The sequence below is a fragment of the Solanum dulcamara genome, chromosome 7, assembly GCF_947179165.1.
Source record: "Solanum dulcamara chromosome 7, daSolDulc1.2, whole genome shotgun sequence".
NCBI classification, from domain to species: domain Eukaryota; kingdom Viridiplantae; phylum Streptophyta; class Magnoliopsida; order Solanales; family Solanaceae; genus Solanum; species Solanum dulcamara.
This window is the reverse complement of record NC_077243.1, coordinates 42,273,610-42,291,064: the sequence shown is the minus strand read 5'-3', so window position 1 is coordinate 42,291,064 and position 17,455 is coordinate 42,273,610. Positions and strand designations below refer to the sequence as shown.

Below are 17,455 nucleotides of genomic sequence, written 5' to 3'. Positions count from 1 at the left end.
TACTGTCTTCCTTAACGGGAAGAAGTTAATCATAAACTTTTAGGATAAATCATCCCAAGGTGTGATTGAGTTTGGTGGCTTCGTCTTCAGCCACCTCCTTGCTTCCCCCAATAGAGAAAATGGAAACAAGGTTAATCTTACAAAGTCCGGTGATACTCTAGTTGGTGTATAGGTGTCACTGATCTCCAAGAAGTTCTACAAATGAACTTGGGGATCCTCATGTGGCAATAGTTGCACCATATTTTTCTTTAGTTCGAATCTACCTCTAACAGGTAGTTTTTGGATGTTGTTGGTAATATTTATAGTTTGTGGAATTGCCAAATCCTTAACCGTTCTTGCTATCATATTTGCAGGAACCTCTACGGGCACCTCTTGATTATCCTCCAGATTGATTTGTGTTAACAAATATTGCACGACTGCTCTCCTCCTTTATTGTTGTAGAAATATTTCAGGCTCAGTTAGCGGCTTCACAATTTCTTCACTCCTTTCCAGTGTGTTGTTTAAGAGTACCATCAAGAAATCAAAGCTAAGATCAAGTTGTTAATACTAACACAACTAATAAAACAAAACTTCGAAAAGAACCAATTGACAAATTTAAAGTCTCCGCTAATATGGCCAAAAACTTATTTGTACCAAAACACACTCAAGTGTACACGGTCTCATAAGTAGTAAAGTGACTCTTTGTAGAGCTGGATTGTCAACCCAAAGGACTTTATGAGGCTTTTGCTAACTTCTCAATGAACTGAATTACTAGTGTGTGTTGTGAAGAGTTGAATCTTTGTTACTTCTAAGTCTAAACTATCGAAACTACTACTAAAAATGATTCACTGTTTTCACTTAGATTTAATCAAATTAAAATGAATTCCAGGGCTATAGCACTTATAGACTTCAGGCATAATACTCTTTACATTGGCATCCAATGGGTCATTTAATTACTAATTTACAGGGTTGATATTATAATCATGGTCTTCTGACCTCTAATTGCCTACCTTTGTTGACAGCCTAACTACATCGTTGAGCGGGAATAAGCATGAACCAACAAAGATGCATTAATCCTATCATCTTATCTAATAACCAAACATGGTGTATAGGTATGTATCACGAGCATCCTATATACGAATTATCCTAGTTAATCTTAGAACACACGTGTTCCCTATATTCTAATATTATATCCCCAATTCGTCTTTCGAGTTCAAAGTAGACAGCATATTCATCCTAATGTTCGCTAGACATTAAAACGGTAAAATCAAGAATATAGGAGTAATCATACACAAAAACCCATTATCAACCAAAGCAAATTAGTATTAAACCATCATCTTGTGGCTACAACTCTAGAATAGGAAAATTTAGCCACTCATAGTTTGAATCACAAGACAATTATTTTATGAACATTCAATGAGTAGAAATTAAGGAAGAAGGGTTGAAATAATAACCCTAAAAAGTGTTCTTAGTTGTACCCATCGTTCTCCTAGAATAAAGACTGAATGAATAATAAAAAGTACAAGTGTGTTATTTATAGCCTTGAAAAACACAAAAATCCATTAGCTTTATTGAAGTCCACGATCCAGACTTGTTTCATCTCTTCACAATTTTCCATTTTTAACTTCCTCGGCGAAATTACACTTGGCATCAGCTAGATCCGCGAGCCGGACCTGACGTGGACTCTACTGTCTCGCGAGGTTTTCCATCAAAAATCCATGCCTTCATTCCTAGAGCACATGGTATAGATTTTGCATTTTAGCTTTCCAACTTCATCTTTAAGCTCCAACTTTCACCAAATACCCTTTTAAGATCCATTTCTCTTTGTTCAGCCCTGAAAGTGTCTAATCATATTAGTTAGCTACAATAACACATAAATAACTCTAAAAATGACATTAACTTAGGAATTTATTCGCAAACTCGACTACACATATGGGTTATATTGGTTATTGGGAGCATAAATGCACCAAAGATCATGCAACTCCTGGAATCCCTTTGGATATTGAATATTCTTCAACTTTATAAACTTAAGCTATATTATGAACTGAAACGTTTGTTTAAATCTTTAAATTTTGACGGCCCCACTAACTTGGGGAAGGGGGCTGGGGGGATTCTTTTTGGAAGAGTAAATTTGTGGACATTCACGTCAAAAAGCTCATTTAAGCTTTAACAATTCTAAAAAAATTGAATTTGATCTTCTCTTTCTTATAATTAATTATATTCTATTGGATGTTAGGCAAGCGTTTTCATATCCATACTACCGATGGATGATTAAAATTCAATTTTCTTTCTCACAAGAAAATTTCCATATATAAATAACTTTCTCCATTCTGGAAAAAAAAAAGTCAAGAGGCATTAATGGCTCAAATATGTAAGTTGTTTACCCAAAAGAACTCAGCATTGACATTGACAATATTATTTTAGGTACAAGTCAATTTCAAAGTTAACACTATTTATTGTGATAATCTTTGAACAGCCAAAAAAAATCATTCCAATACCAGCGACACATAAAAAAATTATAGTGCAAGTCCCTACACTCCCCACGACTTACCAAAAACAATTAAAACAGCCAAACAGTCGTTTGACCCAGACGTTACCTTCTAGGTAAGTCGTTGGGCAACGAGCGATTTGCCTGAAGGGAGTGACCCTTTAAGGGTTTTTTTTTCTTGAAAAAGTGACTACTTTGGCTCCGAATTCGCTTAAAAAATATCCACTCAGCCTCTTACACATTTTTTTTTGAAAGAATTAGCTCAATCAGTAATTGGAACCTTTGGGAAGAAAGAAGAAACTGTATTTAAGCTCATGACTGATAGCTTTTGCACCAAATATAGGTGAAACAAGTATTTATTTTGACTTCTTTCCAACCAAATGTCATAAGAGAAAAGCTCTTCAATTATTGCGAAATTTTTAAAAAGCACTAGTGACAATATATTCAAGTTTTTACAAAAATCTGGAAAAGAGATACTCTTAAGGCATTTGGTTGAAAAACAATTCCAGAAAAATTTGGAAAGCTTTCTCCTCATTTTCTGAAATCAAATGACATATTAAGATTAAGCGTGGTTCACTTTGTTTAAGTAGCTCAAATATTTATGAAGTAATGTACAACTTATGCATCTACAAGGATGAATAGCTGGATAACATATGAAGGAAAAACAAATAACCAAATCATATTCTTGAGTTGCATGTGGAATAAATAATGGGCAGCCCATTAAGTAAATTTTACACAAAAATATGGAATTTGATAACGCTATAATAGTTATTACACTAACAAATAACCAAATATTGCAAATTGTTTTGCATGCTCTCTATCGTATCATCTATACAAATTGTGAGAAATACACCACACCTTTGTATGCCTAACCAAATCCAACTACCAAAACATTTCAACCTTTTGTGTTGAAGGCTTTGAATGTTGTATAGCTCTGCATTAACCAAAACTTCAATTCACATGTTAAAAGTACCAACATGCTAATAATCCTGTATGCACTATCCAAAAGAAAGAGGCTTTGGAATGAATTAATGAGCTGGGTAACAAGTATTTTGTCTCGTTCTATGTATACTCACCACGTCTCTTTGCCTCGTTCTATGTAAACCCTCATCGTGTCTTTTTGGTAGCCTTTGGATTTTTCAACATCCGGATACTTGATGGAGTAACTTCAACAAGCTCATCTTCTTGAATGTATTCTATGCAATCATCTAGACTAAAATCTAGTGGGGTATCAAGAACCACTGCATGTAATGGTATGGGACTTCAGTTAGTATGAGGCAGACAAAAGCAAAGACATACTATCAGAATGTTAATCAAACAAGAACAATTTTATAATCAATCAGAAAGAAATAAAGGTAGCGATTTCCCCCATCATGCTGTCCGGATAATATGGACTCCCTTGAAAGCAGAATTAGAAACCACAGTTTAAGCAAGGTGAGGAATGAAGCTAGTTGCAAGGAGAAGCACCATTTTTCTCAACGTAACTGTAACACCCCAAAATATTCTAGCTCAGAGCAGATCAAAAAAGCCAAGAAAAGAATTGAAATTTTCCTAAAGTCTGATTTTTAGGGACACCATATACAGCCCGTAGATGCAATCATGGACTGTAGATGGGCTCGTGGGATCAAACTTCAGAATCAAGAAATAAAGTCTGTGATTTACGGACCAAGTTTATCGACCGTAAAAGCTTTCACGGGATGTAGACTTGGATCCATAGATGATGTTGAGAAACTTAGAAATTTCAAGTGTATAGGACGAGTCCTGTTTACAAGTCGTACTATTTCCTGCTGACTGTAGATTAGTTCGTAGATCAAATTCCTCAAACTCTAATTATTTTCTGATTTCTATGAGCCCTTTGTACGACCAGTAAAAGGTTTCGTAAGCCCAAAGTCCTAAAAACCCAAGTCTCCATACTTTTTCTACGGACATACAAGACAGTCCGTAGAAGGGTTTATGACCCGTAAAAGGGTCCATAAACCCAAACTTCAGAAACCCCCAGATTTCAGCATATCTTCTACGAGTGGCTTCTACGGCCCGCAGAAGTTTCTACGGACCGTAGATGAGCCCATAGACGGCCCCGCCCAAATTTTTTAAGAAGGTTAATTTGGTCTTTTCTCACCCATTCTAAGTCTAAACCTCGACGTTTTGGGGGGTAATTAAGCCCCTTAACAGTACCATTCGACCCTAAAACTCCCATAATCATTCCCAAGACTTAGAGCAAGGATTTAAGAGGAGAGAGCTAGGTTTCCGAGCGTCTTATTCAAGCTTCTTCAAGAATCTAGTCCTTCCAGATATGGAAGGCTACTCATAGTATTGGACTAAGTTCGTCCTCACACCCTACATCTAAATTCAGGAAGTAAGCTTTAAACCTAGGATTTTTTTACCCCAATTCTCCTAAATCTCCAATGGGTTTTGATTCCTTTATATTGAATTCTAAATGTTATCCTCGAGATACTCCTTAATGTATTTCTAATTTTGAATTATTGTTCATGCTTATTCTATCACATGAACCATGTTTATTTAAGAGTTGTTGAAACTTATTGCATAATGATATTCATGCATTGATTTCTCAATCAAAAAATAAGTTAAAGTATTTTAAGTTATCAGTTGAAGAAGAGTTTTAAAGAACTTGTTCCAAATGCATTATTTTGTTGAGAAAGAGCATGACTATTTTAAAGAAAGTATTATTTGTTTGAGAAAGCAGTTTCAATCAGTTAAAATAAAATTCAGTATCAATGTAAAGAAGTACTTTTGAGTATTTACTCATCACATTTATTATTATTATGAGCGTTAATGCATGTTTTGGGACTAATATTGAACACCGACTTGGGTAAGTGTTCAGACAACTCAAACCCCATACCTATACCGCTAGCATAGATAGGATAGTGCCGTTGGTTCGGGCTACTCCTCACCCAGCCTCATTGAGGGCTTTTTAGATGGATCCATAAGTCCAAATTTGTTGTCTTATACTTTGGTAAGGTTTAAAGATGGCTCTAGCAATGTGGGCTAGATGTTGTATCATCACAAGACTCGTAGTAATAGTTGTCGATTAGAGAAACTCCCCATTAAGTAAAGTATTATTTTCAAGATTAATATTGTATTATCTCAGGTATGAAGCTTTACATGTTTTATCATACATTCGTGCTTTACTTTCAGCCAAGTTATTTTTTTCAAGATTCCTTTTAATAAGTGTATTCATTTCAGTTATTGTTTCATTCAACCTTTTGTAATACCGTACATTCAATGTACTGATGCAGATACAGGTGCACAAGATCATCAACAGGCGCTCCGTTGAGATCATACTTCATCAGCTTTTGGAGAGACCTCCTAGCTTTCGAAGGACTCCATTTCAGTTATGCTTTTCAGTATTAGCAGTTCATTTTGAGGTAGCCGTGGATCTTGTCCCGACAACTATCTTTAGTTAGAAGAGCCTTCATAGACACAGTTAGAGAGTCCTTTCAGTTTGATGTCTTAAACATTATTTCTACTTACATTCAGATGTTATTTTCAGACAGTGCATGAGATCTACTTAATTGTTTTAAATGTTCATCTTTTAAAGCTTTTGCAAGTATGTTAGTTTTCATCTTAGTAGTCAGCCAAGCATAGGATTTGCTTGGGACCAACAATGATTTTCAAGTGTCGGCCACCCCTAAGGTGGACTCGGGTGTAACAAACTTGGTATCAAAGCACATAGTTCAAGTATCGTAGGATGTTTATGAATCTATGTCTAGTAGAGTCCTTATCGGTGTAAAGTGCACCATATCTATAATAGGAAGGCTACAGGAACTTAGGAAATATCATCCTTCTTTCATATTCCTAATACGTGTGATAAGAGTTTACCTCAATAAAAGTTCCTTCTAACTCGTGGATTCACACATTTTTAGATAATGCCTTCAAAACGTACTGTCAGCCAGAGGAACGTTGCTAGCACCAAGGTCCCAATGACCACTATTCCGACACCGACAAAGATGCAAACCAGACCCAAAATGGAAATCGCTTAGCAGATCTGGGCGCTAGTGTTAGAGCTCAGGGTGTGCCTGCTAGCACCACTAGGGTTCCACAGACACCCGCCCTTCGTCCTCCCGTCACTTTAGAGATAGATTTCAGAGGAGCTATCCATATGCTCACACAGTTGGTGGCTGCCTAGTCAAGTCGTTAGGACACTCCAATCACTACCTCTAGACCCCAAGAGTCGTCAGCTGTGACAAGGATCATGGATTTCTTGGGGATGAATCCACCGGTCTTCACAGGGTCCAAGGTGGGAGAGGATCTTCAGAACTTCATCGATGAAATGTGGAAAATTCTTTAGGTTATGCATGCTATTGAGACCGAATGAGTTGAACTTGCTGCTTATCAACTCATGGATGTAGTTAATATATGATACAACCAGTGGGTGGAGAGTCGTGGTGAAGATGTTGAACCAACCGTATGTGATAACTTTGAAGGAACATTCTTGGGACACTTCTTTCCCCAAGAGCCATGGGAGTCGAGGGTAGAGGAGTTTGTGAACTTAAAGAAAGAAGGGTTGACAGTGAAAGAGTCGAGGGTAGAGGAGTTTGTGAACTTAAAGAAAGAAGGGTTGACAGTGAAAGAGTACAGTCTCAAGTTCATCCAGCTACCCAGGTATGCTCCGGAGATTGTTCCGGAAGGGAAGTCCAAGATGAGGAAGTTTGTCTCTGGGTTGGGCAAACATTTGAAGAAAGAATGCAAAACTACTCTATTAATTTCTTATATGAATATCTCTAGGCTCATGGTATATGCTCAACAGGTCGAGGAGGATAAGAAAAGGAACAGAGCGGAGCATCAGAATAAGAGAGTGAAGTTAGCAGGTAGTAAGTCTAGTCAACTGAGGAGTGGAAATGGCAACTAGTCATTCTTTTATAAAAGGTCTTTTGGTCATGCATCAACATAGCGAGTGTACCTGCGCCAAGCAACAGAAATGATCAGAGGTACAGGGTAGTCAGAACTTCAAGGCTTAGGGTTTTTAGTCACAATGTAGTGTGGCTCAAGGGTTTTTCATGAAACCCACCTTGTGGTAAGTGTGATAGGCCCTATTTGTGGGGAGTGTCCTGATGGCACAAATGGTTGCTAGAAGTGTGGACAGATGGGTCACTTTTTGAGAGATTGTCCAATGTGGAAGTAGAGTAATAGGGGCAATAAGGCCCAGTCTTCTTCAGCAGCTCCATCAGTCAAGGTTGCCCAAAGGGGTTCTACTTCAAGGGCAGGCGGAAGTTCAAACCTTCTGTATGCTATGGCTAGTCACCAAGATAAGGAAAACTCACCGACATTGTCACTGGTAAGCCTAAAGTCTTTTCTCTTAATGTTTATGCCTTACACGATTCAAGTGCAAACTTGTCTTTTGTGACTCCCTATATTGTCGTATAGTTTAGGATATGTCCCAAATGACTTCGAGAGTCTTCTAATGTTTCTACTCTTGTTGATGAGTTGATTCTTGCTAAGAGAGTCTATAGAGATTGCACTGTCTCAATCTATCATAAAGACACACAACCGACTTAGTTGAGTTGGATATGGTGGATTTTGATGTCATTTTAGGCATGGATTGTCTTTATGCTTGTTATGCCTCAATCGATTGTAGAACTCGAGTGGTTCAGTTTTAATTTTCAAATGAGCCATGTACAGAGTGGAAGGGTAGTCCAGTCGTTCTTAAAGGTCATATCATCTCATAGCTTAATGCCAGATTGTTATTCTCCAAGGGTTGTATGTATCACATTGTCCGAGTTAGAGCCTCAAGTGTTGAGACATCATCCCTTCAGTCAGTTCCAGATGTGAATGAGTTTCCAAAAGTCTTTCGCGACGATCTTCATAGAGTCCCTCCCAAAAGAGAGATTGTAACACCCTGTGCTATTAGTGTTTTGAGAAGCGAGAAGTGGAAAAAAGCGATGGGGGCTCGCTACACAGAAGCAAGAAGAGTGAAGCGAAGTGCATGCTTTTTTCAGAAAAAGCGCTATTTAGTATAAAAATAAAAGGTATAAAATATGCATAGATAAATAATCAAGAACTCAAAAGACTTAGATTAAAAAGTAAATAGACAGTCAATAATCCTCATAAGTAACAACATATAAAGCAAATGCATAACCAAATCACAAAGAGAGAAAAATCCTATTCTTCAACAAAAACCTCAAACTCTTGAAGTGCCATCAACAAGGGCTCTACTTGGTCCTCATCGGAGGACTCATCAATAAGAGTTCTACTTCTATTTGAACTTGAACTTGAACTTGAACCTGTAGCTACTCTTTTTTCCTTTCCCCTTAAAGTACTCCCCCTAAAACCATAAATATTCTCCTCCACACCACTAGCCATAGCAACATCACCATAAGTGAGACCTTCTCATTCATATACTTCATCTTCATGATTTTGGGGTGCTCCAGTTAACCATTCATTTGCATCATCAATATTATCCAACAAAATTGGATCAATGGCATTGCGAGCATTGTAGCGATGCACCAATGTTCTATTATATTTGATGAACACTAGAACATTCAGGCGTTTTAACTCAAGCCTGTTTCTCTTTTTAGTATGAATCTTCATAGAATTCGTAGAAAGTAATTAATGGGAGGACTTTGGACAATTAAGATACCATTTAATTTAGTAACAACGTAATATAGGTTCTCACATGTTCATACACGCTCCAATTTCTCTCACAACCGGATGAGCTACAAGTTAAACTTTGCACTCTAATAGCAAATTGTTGCAAGTTTGGGACATTATGACCATATTGCATCCACTATTCAACTGTAGAACAATTATTTTAAAAGTTAATATGTAATAACTTATAAGTTAAAGCTCTAACAGTTAAATGTTGAAATGCTCACCTGGTGAGCTTAAGGTTCTAGCTCTAATGGCCGACTCAATTCCAAGTAGCCCATCAGCTTTCATGTACACACCAAGCTCATCTCCTATTGTCTTGCAAAGTTTTATCTAGGATCATCCTCTCAACACATGCATGATATCCCAACCACACTTCTTCGGTTAAAGTCTTCATCTCATTATTTTTATAATAGATCCCCGAGTTCAAAATATGTCCAGCTGCATGTAAAGGTTGATGAAGTTAATCCATCCACCTTGCATCAATGATTTTGAAAACATTCATATATTTTTTGTAATCATAATTGAATGCCTTTTCAATACTTTCTTTGGCCCTATCCATGGCTTCATAAATGTAGCCCATTGGTGGTTTTTTCTCTCCATCCACCATACGAAGTACATTACCAAAAGGACCACCAACTCTAAGTGCTTGAACAGTGTCATTCCAAAAATATGGACCAATGATGTGTCTCGCAACTTATTTCCCAAGAGTTTCCTTTGCATAGACACTCTCATTCTATTCAGTGGACATAAACAAGGTTCTCAAATTTTTCTTTTGCATATAAAAACTATGCAATGTCAAAAAAGTTGTTGCGAATCTTGTCTTAGCAGGTTTTACCAAGTTTCTTTGCTTTGTGTATCTCCTCATCATATTCAACAACAATGCCCTTTGACTGATATAAGAATGTATCTTAACAGGCTTACCAAAAACTATTCAAAAAAAATTAATAGTTAATAAGTAAAGAAAACTAACATGAAGATTAAAAAAAAACATTAAATATCAAGACTCAAGTTCACCTGTAGAATACGGAGCCTCTTTGAAAATGTCACCAAACATCAAGTTGATACAGTGAGAAGCACAAGGAGTCCAAAAAATATGCGGAAACACTCCCTTCAACATGTCACCCGCTTTTTTGTTCTCACTTGCATTATCAGTCACAACTCGTACCACATTTTCCTTGCCTATTTTCAAGATAGTCTTCTCAAACAAGTTAAACATCTTATTAGAATCAGTAGAATAGTCACTAGCATCATGAGATTCAAGGAACACACTTCCTTTTGTCAAATTCACCAAAACATTGATGACCATTTTCCCATTCCTTGCTGTCCATTTATCCATCATAATGGAACAACCATACGTTTTCCATTGAACCTTATGATCTTCTACAATTTTGTTTGTCTTTTCCACCTCTTTTTTTAAACAAGGAACTCTTACCTCATGATAGGTGGGGGACTTCATTCCAGGGCCATATTGGCCTACTGCCTCAATGAATTCACCAAAACTTTCGGTGCAGTTAACACAATTGAAAGGCAACCCTGAATCATACATCCACCTAGCAAAAGCAGATACAATACAATCCCGTAAAATCTTGCTAGAAGCCTCTAGATCAATAGGTCCACCTTTTCTCTTTTCATTTGGTTTTTGCGAGAAATAGAGATTAAGGACCTTTGACATTGCTAGTGGTGGATGACCCACTTTCACTAGTTGAAGGTTTCTTTTTTGAGGGAGGCCCCATTGGCATAGTCACTTCAACTTCACCATCATCAACAAGATTAACCATGGATGCTTCAGGATTCATTTGAGTTTTAAATTTATTTTTTTTCATAAAATACTCTTTTATTTCTTCCTTCACAATATTCGGGACCATTGAACACACTTTAACATCTTTATAACCACCAATAAGATGTTTCTTGTGACAAATATTCCGCCATTATATGTTATATCACAAAAAACACATTTGATTTTTGTGTTACTTCCCATGGCAATTCCTTATGCCCAAGCTGGATCCCTTTTTTGTGCCATTAAGAAAATACAACTTACTACAAAGAAAAAATAGAATAATAATTCAGTCACACAAGTCAAATTGTCAAAACAATAATAGAGCAGTTGACAAATGGCAGCAAAATTAATAGAGCAACTGCAGCAAAATTAATAGAGCAGCAGTTGACTACGTCAAAACAATAATAGAGCAGTTGACAGATGGCAGCAAAATTAATAGAGCAGCTGACACCAAATTTTAAAAAAATAATAGAGTAGCAGTTGACTGTGAAAAAAAAACAGAGCATATGCTCAAGCTTAACAAAACAGAGGTCCCGCAGATACTGAGAACCCAAATCAAAAAAAAATAGTGGCCAAAACATAACAGAGTCACGTAGAAGAGAAACAAAAACTTGAAAAACAAAATTCTTTATCTTCACAGTAGCTGCGCAGAACTGCTGAATAGAAATAGAAAAAGAAGAAGAGAAGAAGAGAAGAAGACATGAAGAGAAGAAGAGAAGAACAAGAACTTTGTAGCAGTTGCGCAGAACTGCTAAATAGAAATAGAAAGAGAAGAAGAGATGAAGAGAAGAAGAGAAGAACAAGAACTAACCTAGTTGAAGAAGTTGAACTGTCGAAGAAGTCGCAGCAGCTTGTTTCTCGCTTCTCGGAGGGAAATAATTGGAACAATTAATTGTAAGTAAGTTTTACATATTTTTTTAAAAAAAAAAACCTAGTGTCGCTTTTTCCAAATAAGCGAGCTTTTTTCTCGCTTCTAAATGAAGCGCACTTCTCGCTTCTCCCATGAAGCGCATGCTTTTCTGAAATTGCTTCGCTTCACGGTATTGAAGCACTAGGAACTCGCCTCAATTTGCTTCACGCTTCGACTTTTTTCACAACACTGCGTGCTATTATAGCCTAGACCAAGTTCGAGGACCAAGAGAAGAACAACAGAAAATTTGAGGAAGCGAATTGGCAGTGGGGTCTACGACTTAGCCTACGGCCCGTAGGGTGATCTATGAGTTGTAGGAAGGGCTCGTGGAGTCCCTCCACACTTAGCCATTTTTCATAAGGGTCAGAGTACTCCTATGAGTCAAGTCTACGACTCGTACAAAGAGTTACGAACCGTAAGGAGGCTCGTAAGTGAAATTCAGAAACCTTGGAACTTTTAGTATGCAGGACGACCCGTCGAGTGGTCTACGATCCGTAGAAGATGATCTAGGACCCCTTGACCCAGCCAAAATCCAGTGGTCAAAGACCACTCCTATGACCCATATTGACGACCCATACGAGGATGCACGAGCCATAGGAATCGTCCTGTAGAACCCACCTTCAGAGGAGTTTCGGTACTCATCCTACGAACTAGTAGGATGACTCATACAACGATCTACGATATGTAAGGGTTGGTTGTAGAAGTGTTTTGCACGGCGAAAGGCAACAAAAGGCGGCAAGGGTCTGCCTCGCCACACCCGCTCGCCTTTTAGAAGTGCGGTGCCAATTAACACCAAGAAATTAAAATATTTCATTGCATATATAAATAATCATAATCTAACTAGCAATAGCATATTAGCAAATATTACAATTTAAAAAGTGAAAATAAAGTCATACTAGAAGTTTAGACCTTGAATGAGAAAAAAATAGATTAAAAGTCAAAACAATGAGGAAAAAAAAGAGATAGAAGTAACTATGAAGCCTGAAGAAGGAAAACGAAACGGAGAAGGATCTGAAGAAGAAAAGAAGAAATTAGAAGAAAAAGAAATATGTATTGGTTGGACTTTCGAGTCGCCGGAAAAGTTCAGGTAGTCGCCTGAGAAGTTTAGTCTAGGGGTGTGTATCAGTCGGTTCCGTTGGGTTTTAAGTATTATCGATTCAGTTTATCAATTTTTGATTTTTAAATATGTTAAACCGATAAATAAATCAATAAGATATTTGTTATCGATTTTCTGTTTAACCAATAAGAAAATACTTTCAAAATAAATATACGACTTCTCCAACAATTTTCGAAAATCTTGAACATTACTGAAAAAGAAAAAAGTGTTTCTTAAGGAAAAAAATCAAATGTTCATCAGATTTAACCCCAATTGGGATGAAATAATCTCCTAATTGTTTACCAGCGAAGTCAAATATTTTGAGAAAGTGGGTATGGAGAAGAGGAGAAATCAGAAAAGAGAGAAGAAGAGAAGTAAAAAAAGAGAGAAATCAAACTCACAACTCAAAACCCTAGTCGACGCCTAACCCTTGACGTCGCAATTGCAACTTGCAAACTGTAGCCATCGTTCTTAGTTCTTTAGGTTTTGAGTTTTGACTTTGTGAATCTAAAGCAGCAAAGCCTAAAGGGTAAATCCACTGTGAACTATGAAGTAGTGTAAAGTACGAATTGTGTAGGGCAGTGATAGTATGATATAGTGATTATATATTTATATTAATATTTTTTATTTGATATTTGTGTATTGAGTAATATTAAAATAGTAAATTAATAGTCTTAATGTGTTATCGCTTTACCCAATAACCCAATATTAAAAACCAATACCAAACCGATACCCAATAATTTTTTTTATAAAATCATTAAATAATTGTTAATCCAATAACCCAATAACAATAAACCAATAACACTTTTTCGGTTCGTTTATCGGTCAGTTTGATTTTTGCACACCCCTAATCTAGTCGAGTCGGCTGGTTGGAGTCTCAAACGTAATCTAAGAGTACAAGTGTGCAAATTTTGAAAGAAAACCATAAAATTACCTTTTAACTTTTAAATTGACCATCTTTTTTTAAGAAAATACAAAAGGCAATGCCTTTCTTGCCTTTGTCGCCTCTCACCTTTGTCGCCATGGCGTCGCCTTTTGAAGATCGCCTCGCCATAAAGCTAATAGGCGATGAAGGGTCGCCTCACCTATCGCCATTGGCGACGAGGCGATCGTCTTTCACAACACTAGGTCGTAGACCCAAGATGCCAGTTTCCAGTAAGTCCAAAATTGAACCCCTGTTCCTGCAAGGAGGACCCCATGGTCCGTAGGAGGGCACCCGTAGACGGCCTAGTCCATCTTAACGAGGGGTATTCCAATCTTTTCCCCACCTTTCCCAAACTTAACCCAACCCATTTTGGAACTAAAATTAGTCTCCTATCAGTACCCAAAGTGGTGTTCCCTCTCATTAACACTTGGAACTTTGAGAGCAAGAATTGGAGAGAAGAAGAAAAGCTAGGATTCAAGGTTTTGAAGCGAGGTCTTCAATTTTCGACTGGATAATCGTCATTCTAGGTATGTAAGGCAATCCAAACGTTTGATTAAGTTTGTCCTCGTGCCCTACATATTCATAAAGTCAAATTGAGTTATGAGTTCGAGCTTCCAATTCCATTAAAGTGAATTCTTGAGTTATTTATACAAATCCTATTGAGTTATTGTATATATATAAATATATGTTGATGATTTTCATGAGTTGAATCTTTGAGATGTATGTCCATGTCTACATTCACATAAACCCTAGATGAAGCCTACATTAAATATTCTATGCATTTTGATGTTAAAAAAAGGGATTATTGTCATTGTTTGATTGAGCATGATGTTGAGTTTCAAGGTGCTTTCTCAATCAAAAATAAGTTAAAAGTATTTTAAGTTATCAGTTGAAGAAGAGTTTTAAGGAACTTGAATTGTTCCAATACATTATTTTGTTGAGAAAGAGTATGACTATTTTAAAGAAAGCATTATCAGTTTGAGAAAACAGTTTAAGTCAGTTAAAATAAAGTTCAGTTTCAGTGTAAAGAAGTACTTTTGAGTATTTACTCATCATATCATTATTATGATCATTAATGCATGTTTTGGAAGTAGTATTGAACACCGATTTTGGTAAGAGTTCAGACAACTCAAACCTCATAAAATGCGCCCCTAGCGTAGATAAGATCGTGTCATTAGTTTGGGCGACTTCTTACCCAGCCTTGTTGAGGGCTTTTTAGATGGATCCATAAGTCCATATTTGTTGTCTTATACTCTGGCAATGTGGGCTAGAGTTGTATCATCACGAGGCTCATAGTGATGGTTGACGATTAGAAAAACACTCAATAAGTAAAATTATTTTTCGGATGTATATTGCATTATCTTAGTTATGAAGCTTTACATGTTTTATCATACATTCATGCTTTAATTTCAGACAAGTTATTTTTTCCAAGATTCCTTTTAGTAAGTGTATTCATTTCAGTTATTGTCTCATTCAGTCTTTTTTTAGATATCACACATTCCACGTACTGATATCTTTCGACGTTCCATGGTTTTGTAAGACTCCGAAAGTTCGAAAGTTAGAAATCAAGGTTCAAATGAAGTTTCAGAAAATCTCAACATTTTGGCACAAGGTGACCTTCACGAAGTCGTTCACGGGTCGTGAAAGGGACCACGAGCCATGAGGCTCCGTCGTGGTACAGCCTGGTGCAACAATGGATCTTGAGTGAGGACCACGTGAGGAACCACAGGCCGTGGTGAGCACCACGAGCCGTGGTGACCTCCATGGTGGACATCCCACTCAGACCCCAGTTAGCCTCTACTCCACGACCATTACCACGGGTCGTGGACCTCTACACGTGTCGTTATGTGGCTCGTGGAGGGTGAACCCCTCAGACCCAATTCCAAGTCAAGAACCATGACCACCACCAAGGGTCGTGGTAAGGTTCACCGACCGTGGTGGGTCCCCCATTCAGTTGCAGTTTCAGTTTTAAGTTAGGGGTATTTTGGTCATTTTCATATGCTTCATTAATGAATGCGGACGATTTTGGGAGTTTATTCTAATCTATTAACTACCCTAAGCCTCATAACCCTCTCATTCTCGACCTCTCTCTCTAAATCAAAATTTTCTCTCTAAAAGTGTGCTCTCCAAGTCTCTGTCTTCCTCAAGTGAATTCTAAGGATTTCTTCAAGGTCAAGGTTTTATTCTCTACAATTTAGGGCCTCTAAAGGTTAAGGTATGTGGAAATTCATCCTTTGGCCCTTTCACCCATGGAATCCCAAAGATCTCTTCTCAAAATCTATTATGATTTATTCTTCTAAAAGCCTTAACTTCATGATTTGCATTGGCTCTTCCTAATTATGATATATATCTATGTTATTAGCCTAAGTATGCATAATTCACATGGCATTGCATGATTTTAAGATGAATTTCAAAGACATGCTATATGATAGTTTCAAGTATGAATTATGAGTTATTGATCATGATTTTCAAGTTATTTTAATGAAAGCTTTATGAATGATGTTCAAAGATGCTTCAAGCAAAGAAAGTTACGAATGATGTTTCAATGATGCTATAAGCAAAGAAGTTATAGTGCAATAAGGACAATTCTTCCACAATCAAGTTAGAGAAGTTAGGTTGTGATGATATTTCCTCACACAATCATGATGAAGTTATTAGATGAGCTATTCTTATGTTATCTTTGTAAAGATGGATTGATATTTATTATTATCTTTCCTAATGATGTTACTGACTCTTTTTTTTTATGAAAGTTCTGTTGAGATAATGACTTAGCTTCGAGAGGGCTTTAAGGTGGTGTTTGGTCTAGTATGCCATTATAGCTACCCAAGGGAATCCTAGTAGCAACCTTTAATCCCAAACTATGTTGCCCATAGGTTTAAAAATGTCGATATGGTGAAACTAGTGGATCCACATATAGCCTAGTTAAAGAGAGTACCATGACGGAGTATACCCGGCAAGGTAGCCTCCCCTTTCTCGATGTGGGGATCATCGGATTCTATGTAATAGCTTGTATGGTCTTAAGTGTCGGTTAAGGTCCGAAACCACACCAGTTAAAGAAATGTTATAATGTTCTTATGATGATGATGTTTTGATGCATTGACCAATGATTATGATGTTTTAACGTTTTCATGATTTTATTCATGTTTTAAGATATTGGTCTTGTATCCTATGATTCCAATTAATTATGTCTTATGTTTATTGTTCATGCATATTTCTCACATACTTAGTGCATTTCATGTACTAACGCATATTTTTTGTCTACATTGTATCATAATGTAGGGACAGAATACCATTACGCACCTCATATTCGTGAGTAGAGTAGAGCCTAGACTAGCGCTTGTGGTGAGTCCTCATGCTTTGAGGACAAAACACTTTATTTTCATTTGTGTCATTTGACTATTACCTTCTCTTATGTTGTTATGGGTGAGCTAGGAGCTTGTCTTATGCCCCATCTAGTAGTAGAGGCATGTTGGATGTTTCAAGTCTATGTTGTCTTCTATTCCGTATTTTGAGACTTATGCTCTATTTTGAGAGTTTACTTCCGCTTTCATGATTTAGTTTTCTTGCTTTAAATACCTTATGAATGCTCTTGAATGATATGCTAAGAGACTTGGTTGGGGTCCTTCGGGATTGTAATCGTCGTGTCACAGTAGGGCTTAGCTTGGGTCATG

At 37.1% G+C, this 17,455-nt stretch overlaps 1 protein-coding gene across 3 annotated transcripts in view; it reads right to left on the bottom strand.

The window, feature by feature from the left end:
• Nucleotides 1-3,116: 3,116 nt before the first annotated feature.
• The window catches only part of LOC129895737 (putative elongation factor TypA-like SVR3, chloroplastic), a 37,575-nt gene continuing 23,236 nt past the window's right edge, over nt 3,117-17,455 (bottom strand). For 2 of the 3 annotated variants that reach the window (XM_055971495.1, XM_055971493.1), the window contains one exon: nt 3,117-3,708. In XM_055971495.1, the coding sequence (XP_055827470.1) occupies nt 3,688-3,708 (21 nt within the window). In that variant the 3' untranslated portion in view covers nt 3,117-3,687. The remainder of the gene's footprint in view (nt 3,709-17,455) is intronic. The other variant, XM_055971494.1, reaches the window with a different exon arrangement.